Here is an 8,842-nt window from a genome sequence, read left to right as displayed (position 1 = left end):
TGCCTAGGAGTGGCGCCACACACGGAGAGCTGACACAGCAAGATGATGCAACAAAAAGAGACAGATTCTGGGTGCCACTGACAAGAATACAAGCAGACACAGGAGAACATACAGTAAATGGTCACAAAGAGCAGACAACTGGAGCGGAGGGGAAGAGAAGGGGAGAGAAATAAATAAAAAATCTTAAAAAAAAAAAAAGTTAACTACCCGAGCACCAGGGTTTTTACAGAATCATGTTGTGTCTTCACTTAGTGTGTACACTCAGAGACTTTACCAAATAGCTGCTAGAGCTTCTTGATTGTGAGTGGCCATGTTTCTGAGGGTGTCAGGAAGGTTCAGCCTTGCAGTCACAAAATCCGGGGCACGTGGCAAGTAATGGTGCCTTGCCTGGGGAAGTTTGTCCATTTGAAGAGTGCTCCCCATGTGTTATCACGTTCTGTCTGCCCAGGACCACCACCAATGAAATGCACACCCCACTGTGCTTGCAAAGCAGAGCCTGGGCTGTAGCTTGCTGCTCTCTCATGATATCTCTGCAAAAGGGGCGGCACCTCCTCCTCTAGCTATACCTGCTACCCACCCTAGCCCCTTTGGCAGCCAGCAGCCGACCCAATGGCTAGAGCCTGAAGGTCTGAGATGCCCCCATCTCCCAAGGCCACTCACTGCCCACACTCCCAGGTTTCCTCCTTCCATATCCCGGACTGGAAATGGACCTAGGAAGACTGTCTTTAGGACATGGTGGAGACTCCCTCTGGGGTGAATGGATGTTCCTGCAAAGGGTGGTTGGGAAGTACTGAGTCTGCCACCCCAGCTGGGGCAGACCATACAGGCCATGGGTCTCCAGGGCTGGGTGCTGCTGTGGCTCAGAGTGACTGGTAACCCTCCAGCCAGAGGCAATCTTCCTGGGTTTGGGGATGGTGGTTGCAACAGATCTGCTCCAGGTGGTTTGTCCAGAAACCTGGAATCCTCATGGACAAAGCTCCCTGGTATGTGCTCCTGGAATCAATGCTAAGAAGCTCAGTGCACATCTGAATCCAGGGATCCCAATCACCCAGCTTAGAGGGAAGGAGGAACAAGCTCTGGGGTCTCAGGACTGCATGGGACAGCACCACCAAGCTATGTCGAGGACAGGATGGGGGCCTGTCCCGCAACCTGGAATCCGCCCCCACCTCCAGTCATTCACCAGAAAGGGCTTTTAATGGGAGAAACTGGCCAAGGTATCAGAGGGCATCCCGCAGGGCTTCAGGCTGTGGGCTGCTTCAGGGTGCGGCATGCACTGTTGGGTGGGGTTAGGCACCTGGCCAGGAGCAGCGTGGGCTGGGTTGTGGGGGTGTGCTGGGGATAGATATCTCTTTAGCTCCCTTTAGCTCCCATCCCCATTAACATCCTGCTCCTCTCCCAACCCCGCTGTCTCCCTGTCACCCTTCAGGTGTCATTCTCTGCTCCAGCTTGGGGTCCCAGGCACCCTTTCTGTGGTCTTTGCCCCCACAGCAGCCAGCTAGCAACCCCTGAGGCACAGAAGTCAATTCACCACCTAGAGACTTGGAGGTAGCCTGTTTCCTCCACCTCCCAGGTGTCCTTCGGACTCTTCCCTCTCCTCAGGTCACCATACCTAGCCTGCCAGGGCAGGGCAGGCGCAGCTGCAGTCCAGAGCCCTTCCTCCTCCCTGTTTCCAGGCACTGAGATGCCCTGGCTGATCTCCACCTGCGGGGCCAGCGTCCTGAGCAGGCCCAAACAGTGCAACGGGCGGACATGGGCAGCAGCGCGTTGGTGACAGTGGGTGCCGTGGGACCTTGAGAAGCGTGTACTTGTGGGGGGCACCGGGTCTCCGCCGGTACCTGTGAGTGCGGGGAGTGGGGGGAACCGGTGACCCGTGAGTATGCAGTTCTACTCCCAGGGGAACAGCAGGCAGCCGGAGGGACCACATTTGGCCGCAGGGTATTCAGCGGGACATCCGCCCTGATCTAACCGGACCCGCCAAGTTAGCCGTACTCAGGAGCCCGTCCCTGCCAAGCAGAGGGCTCTCAACCAGCGCCAGTGCCCAGGGGGGCTTGAGCCACCCTCCCCAGTTTCCCCCATCTAATATTTTGGTGTGCAAATCTAGTGTTCCCACCTCCTCAAAGTCGACTGCGGCCTTTAGGCCCTCAGATAAGAAATTCTGGTGGCGTTTCTGTCGCCCTTGGCCCGGAGACTCAGCTCCCGCGTCCCTCAGGTTCTCAGCCTGCGTCGCTGCGGAGACAAAGGCGCCAAGAGCCACGTGCGGCGAGCGTGGCCTCTTGGTCTCGTCCGTCTTCTCCCTGGGCTGCGGGGAGCCTCTTTCAACCTCGGGGGGCAGCAGGGCAGGACTCCGGTCGCGGAGTAGGTGGAGCCCGCGGGCAGCCTGGCGATGCCTGGGTGTTTGGACCCCGACGCCGCCAGGGGAGGGCCCGGGGCCTGCGGGGGCCCGGCCAGCCAACCCGTCAGCCTCGGAGCCTCGGGCCGCTGAGGAGCCCGCAGCGACGGAGGCGACCAGGGGAGGCCCGGGGGCCCGGCGCTGGGCGGGGGCGGCGGGGCGCCACCTGCGTGTTCCAGGGGTGTGCTGCCCTGCGCCCCGACGCCAGCGTGCGGAGTCCGGGCAGCGCACGCGCTCCTCGAACGGCCCTTGGGGTCCCGCTCTCCCTGGGGTTCACTGGGAGCCCCTGCTCCTCCCCAGGTGCCGAGCTGGAGGTGCCCAGGGCCTTCCTCGACGGCTGGAGAGGGCGCCCCTGGGCGCGCCGGTGGCCCCACAGCTGCCAGCTGGAGCCGCTGCGGGGGCAGCCGGGGGCGGCGGCGGGACCGAGGCCGCGCTCCGGCCGCTCGGCGGCAACTGGAGAAGCGCTCGGCGGCGCCCGGAGCAGCGCGAGGAGCGGGGCGGCGGGGGGCGCAGGGCAGAGGGGAGAGGCGGGCGCGCTCCGCGTCCCGGCCGCCGCCGTCCTGCTGTCACCCGCGGGCGGAGGGGCGCCTGGACGCCGCGGGCTCCCTCACCGGCCCGGGCCTCCGCGGCGGGAGGCGGCGCCTGCACTTGGCGGCTGCCCGGTACGTGCTTCCTTGGGGAGGACCGCTGGACAGCCCGGCGGGTGACGTGGGGTTAGAGCCTTAGAACAGGTCCAAGTTCCTAAGAAGGACAGGTGGGAAAGGTGGTGAGCCCCTCAAGCAGGTAGAATAATAGTTTTTAGAAAAGGAGGAGCAGTTGCAAATAACATATGCAGACAGGACTCCCTACATTTTAAGTCCAGGATCCTTTCCATCCCAATAAGGCTCTGCCCTCCTAGTTCCATAGCAGTCCCAGGAACTTAGAGCTGGCTAAATTACTAAGCTGAGGGGGTGGCAGGAAAGGTAGGGATGGTTTAAGTCAGTAGTTGTCAAAGCAAAGTCACCCAGTTATTACAAGAGCAATTTATCAGGCCCCTCCCCAACCTACTGAATCAGAAACTCTAGGGGAGGGTACCAGGGATCTGTGTTTTAACCAGCCCTCTAGATGATTCTAATGTGCACCAGTGTCTGAAAACCACTGGGGTAAAGAAACAGAGCCTTTGCATCTGTCTGGGCTATCCTGTTCATAAATACTTCACACACATCATCTCAGTTCTCACAGCAAAGGAATGTGTGGGCTGGGCCTCTCCTGTTTTATAGCTGAGGACGCTGGGACCAGAGGAGTTCAGACAGACAGGAGATGGTCTGGTCTGCCTGAGCCAGACCTTCAGGCTCCAGATGTTTACTCTCTCTGCCAGCCACCTCTGTGGCCCTCAGCTCCCACATTGTGGGTGCCTTGTGAGATAACAGCACTTTCATAGTAATGCTAGCATGGAGAAGGGCCCCATAGGGATGTCCACGGCGTGACTCCAGCTTCCCCACTACTCAGAAGCCAGCATCTCAGCTAGGAAGCGGCTGTGTGCTCCTCTCCTCCCTGTACCCCTCATTTGGTAGCCAAACCCTGAATTCCTCTTAATTTCCAGGAGGTGATGCCTTAGAAATTGACATCCTCTGGGCTGATGGGGAAGATGGGGTCTCCTTCATATACCCCAGCAGCAAGCTCTCCCTGCAGGCCCTGGCAGGTATCAGTCTCCACCCCCACCTCTCAACCTGGCCTTGCTCTTTTCCTCAGTCCCTGAGCCCACACCCATGTGAGTCACCAACTCTGCCCTGTGGAGTATCTGATTCTTGCATAGCACAGGAACCCTTGGGAACTGGGCTGTCAGTTGTGATGCCAGTATGGGGCACTCTAAGGTGCTGGTCAAATACCACTTTGCTATGACTTCTAAAATTCTTCCCAGAAGAGGGAGTATGCAGGCCTGACAGAAGTCCCCCACCACCTTTATTTATTTATATTTTTTAAAGATTTATTTATTTTTCTCCCCTTCCCCTTCCCCCCATTGTCTGTTCTCTGTGACTATCTGCTGCATGGTTTTTCTTTGTCTGCTTCTGTTGTTGTCAGTCCGCTTCTATCCTTATCAGTGGCATGGGAATCTGTGTTTCCTTTTGATGCGTCATATTGTTGTGTCAGCTCTCCGTGTGTGCGGCACCATTCCTGGGCAGGCTGCACTTTCTTTCGTGCTGGGCAGCTCTCCTTATGGGGCACACTCCCTGCGTGGGGGGCTCCCCCATGCGGGGGACACCCCTGTGTGGCAGGGCACTCCTTGCACACATCAGCACTGTGCATGGGCCAGCTCCACACGGGTCAAGGAGGCCCGGGGTTTGAACCGCAGACCTCCCATATGGTAGACGGACGCCCTAACCGCTGGGCCAAGTCTGCTTCCCTCCCACCACCTTTAAACACCTAGCACTGCTCCTCCTTGCTCTGAAGTCCTGGGTTGGAATTAACCATGTGGCTGGGAAAGGTATGTGTGCCCTCCGACCCCACATTTCAGCTCTTTTTCCCACAGTCATAGGGAGCCATGGAGAGTCATTGCCCTTTGCAAGACTGCCAATGGCAGGCAGAGCTCCAGTTGCCCTCGTGCATGTGCCCAGAGGGCATGGAGCTAGCAGCAGATACAGTCACCTGCACAGGTATGTCCTGCCTTTGCCCAGGGTCTGGATTCCTGGGGCCACAGTCTGGGAGGGGCAATAGGGCCCTGAGAAAGATAGTATAGAAACCTTCCATATTATCCAATCCACTGGGCCCGGTGGATGCTCTGCCTTCAAGGAACGTGCCATCCAGTGTGGGAGGTGAGATGGATACATATGTATAGGGCTCAAGTGACAGTTGCTATGGGTGGTGAGAAGTGTTTTAGATTCTCAGGAGGGAGAGTTCTTGGTCTAGAGTAATTGGGGAAAGCATCATGAAAAAGTTAACATTTGAGCTGAAAATTAAAGAATGGTTAAAGGAACAAAATAAATAAATAAATAAATAATAAATAAAGGAACAGAGAGGAGCTTCCCCCATGGTAGTGTCTCTCTTCCTCCCTAGACCTGCCCACTCCCCCCAGTCCCTCTCGTTCCAATGGCATTTGGGGTGGCAAGGTCAAAACTGAGCTTCCTTATGGTGTGCAGGAGCCTGATTCTGGGAATGGAGCCTCCAGCAGACATGGCTGATTCAAGGCTGCGCCCGCCTCCACTGAGCTGCAACGGGCTCCTATGGGGTCCCAGTGGCAGACAAGACTCTGCCCACAGCAGAGACTCCTGGAGTGCTAGGGGCTGCCATGGCTGACTCAAGGACATCTTTTCCTAGCTGAGCTATGATGGACTCCTTTGGGGTCCTAAGGGTAGAAGCAACCGGAGAGGTCTGGGGAAAATATTTGCCTTAATGGATACCTTGAGAGGTATGGTGGGTAGGGGAGGGCAGGGTGTGCCTGATGGCCAGGTAGAGGGTAGGCCACTGCATCCCCCAGCCCCCAGTGAGCCAGAAGAAGGGGCAGAGCCTGTGGGGGATGAGGCTGCCAGGCCCTGAGCTGGAGCTGAGCAATCTTTGTACCTTGGCTGTCGGGACAGCCCCAACCCCTACTACTGCCAGGCGGGACTCAGCCCCGCCCAGAGCTGGCCCCTGCCCCTGGGGGCTCCAAGGTTACCCAGCCAACGTTAGCATGCTCAGGTGAGTCCTCCACCACCTTCTGAGAACTTATGCACTGGGAATCTCCACCTCCCACCCCACTCCCTGCTGTGGTAAATCATGGATTTTGGAGAACATCTGGGCTGAATCCCATGTGTGGAGGATATAGAGGCCCACAGAAGCCCAAAGAGGGGAAGTAACCTGTCCAAAGTCACATCACAAGTCGAAGCAAAGTCAAAGGCTGTTCTTGAATAATTGTTCGTTACCCTAGCTAACCCCCTTCTCCCCTCAGAGGCTTGGCTGCTCAGCTTGCAGTTCCAGTTCTGGTATTGTAGGGACCCTAGGATATATATCCTTTGGAGCGTAAGCATTGCTTCCAGCCCAGGGTCTCTGCAGGGACAAAAGGGAAGGTCCTACCACAGACTCCCAGTCCTACATCTGCCTTCTCTTTTGTACTGGCTCTGTGCCAGTCAACATCATCCCTCTAGGGCTTGCATTTGAGGTCACGATATGATGCAGAGAAAGCTCCGTGCTCTCAGATAGGACCAGCTGGACGTTTGGGGGCAGGGGAAATAAAGGAGTTACCAGACCTTCTGGGATACTTCCCCAGGCCCAGCCACCCACTCCCTTCTGACCTGTCTCCTTGTAGAGCCCTGGGCCACAATGCCTTTGGGGAGGTATATGAAGGACTGGTAATTGGCCTTCCTGGGGACCCCAGCCCCTGCAGGTGGCTATCCAGGCAAAAGGGACAGGACTTCTGGCTGGGAGAAGGGGAGCCACCATGGAGGGAAGAACTGGATTGTTATAGCTAGGGTTACCTGCCCTCCTCAAGTATCCAGAGGGGCTCGGGAATTCTTTGCCTTGCCTTCCTGCCTTCTCTCCCAAACCCTGCCAGAACTCTGCTCTCATCAGGAAAAGCTGAATTTTCTCACGGAGGTACCCGTCATTAGGTGCATGTGAGGTTAGGGGGCAGGGGTGGAAGGTGGGAGGAAAACACTCAGAATTGCCTACAGGAACAGCCTCTCTTCATCCTGAGGCTGAGAGACTGCAAGTCTAGGGACACAGGGGTCCTCTGCAGTTTATCTCCTTGTTGGTGATGGGGTACGTGTATCATCCACCCAGCAAGTTCAGCCATCAGAACATCGTGAGATGTGTGGGGCTCAGCCTCCGGGCTGCCCCTCACCTCATCCTGCGGGCTGCCCCTCACCTCATCCTGCGGGAGCCGACGTCTGGTGGGGATATGAAGAGTTTCCTGAGGCATAGGCAACCACGTCTCCCAGCCCTCCAGGTCCCCCCTAAAAACCCTGCCCATGTATCAAGAGACCTGCATGGACTGATGCCCCCCTCAGTCTGACTCAGGACCAGCCATCACCTCTGGCCATGCAGGACCTGCTTCAGCTGGCCCAGGACATCTCCCAGGGTTGCCACTACCTGGAGGAAAACCACTTCATCCACAGGTGGGAAGCGACCCAGGCTTGGGGAAACCGAAGCCAAAACACCCCTCCCCCAAAGGAATAACCCTCCCACACGACTTTCAAGGAAATAGAGTAGAGAAAGTCAGAGCTTCAGAATTCTGGGAGTGGTTTTTGCCCACTCTCTAGGGACATTGCCACCCAGAACTGCCTGCTGAGCTGCAGTGGGCCCAGCTGAGTGGCCAGGATCGGGGACTTCGGGATGGCAAGAGATATCTACCGGTGCGGGGCCGGGGAGATGGGAAGGCTATTCCAAATGGGTTTGTCGGCACTTGGTAGGATCTGAACAAGTCATCACTCCTTCCTGTAGGGTCGGTCAGTTATTACTTCAAGGGGGCTGGGCCTTGCTGCCTCCTGGAGGGCATCTTCACACCCAAGAGGACTCCTGAGAATAGCACGTCCTCCCCTCCCCACCTTGGGGCGAACCTGATCCTCTCCGGGCTACCTCATGTGAGGGAAGGGGAGGCTGCACCTGATGGGTCTCACTCAGATCTCCCCACTTGTGATGCAGGTCTTTGGGGTGTTGCTCTGGGGAGCTTCTCCCTGGGCTGCGTTCCCTACCCTGGCCACACCAACCAGGGGGTGCTGGACTTCGTTGTTGGAGGGAGCAAGACAGACCCTCCCGGAGGCTGTCCAGGTCCTGTATGAGGGAGGGGAGTCCTTCATGACCCTGGTGGGCAGGAACCCCTGCCTCTCCCCAGGTGCCATGTCACGGCTCAGTGTGGCAGCACCAGCCTGAACTTCGCCCTGGTTTTGCCAGCATCTTGGAACGTCTTCAATACTGCACTCAGGTGTGCCCCTGACCAGCCCTGATCAGGTCTGCAGGGTCAGGAGGAAGCCATGAAACAACTCTCCAGCCCCCTGCTCCCCTACTCTCCCATTCCAGGATACTGATGTGCTGAATTCACCCCTGTGAATGAAGCTGGGGCCCACCCAGGAGGAAGGAGGGGCTCCCAGGTTAGGGAGCAGGTCTTTGGAGGGCCTAAGATCCCCACAGTCTCAGGAACTGAGTCTGGAGAACTTGAAGAGTTGGGGAGGGAACCCCCGTAGACCCTGGCTGCCCTCTGGCCTCAAGTCCCCCAAATCCAAGGGCCTCCAACCTCAGAACCTTTGGAATCCCACCTATGGTTCCTGGGCCCCAGGGAGCCCTGAGGGTGGGGACTCAGTGAGTGACAGTAGCAACGGCTTCCTGCACTCTGCCCCAGGCCTCTAGGTGCCTCCTTGTTATTCCAGCAGCCTCTGCCCCCTGCAGTCTTTGCTGCCTGTCTGGGCCTGTCTCGGACTGGCCTGACCTTGGTGGACTCTGCATCCTGGAAACCAGCCCCAGGCTCCCGGGGAAGGCCTTCGCCATTTGCAGCCTTTGATCTTT

General features: G+C 57.5%; 1 protein-coding gene across 1 annotated transcript; it reads left to right on the top strand.

The window, feature by feature from the left end:
* The first annotated feature begins 1,749 nt into the window (after positions 1–1,749).
* On the top strand, positions 1,750–8,686 carry LTK (leukocyte receptor tyrosine kinase). The gene is given in 16 exon segments (XM_058290062.1): positions 1,750–1,773; positions 2,690–3,092; positions 3,972–4,070; positions 5,442–5,517; positions 5,849–5,940; positions 5,943–6,018; positions 6,020–6,043; positions 6,651–6,729; positions 6,875–6,951; positions 7,124–7,289; positions 7,367–7,458; positions 7,603–7,695; positions 7,794–7,852; positions 7,976–8,130; positions 8,175–8,264; positions 8,360–8,686. Coding segments are annotated over 16 exon segments (1,932 nt in total).
* The last annotated feature ends 156 nt before the right edge of the window (positions 8,687–8,842 follow it).

The sequence above is a fragment of the Dasypus novemcinctus genome, chromosome 3 (assembly GCF_030445035.2).
Source record: "Dasypus novemcinctus isolate mDasNov1 chromosome 3, mDasNov1.1.hap2, whole genome shotgun sequence".
In the NCBI taxonomy this organism is placed as follows: Eukaryota; Metazoa; Chordata; class Mammalia; order Cingulata; family Dasypodidae; genus Dasypus; species Dasypus novemcinctus.
The sequence above is the reverse complement of the archived record's forward strand: the minus strand, read 5'-3'. Positions and strand labels throughout refer to the sequence as shown.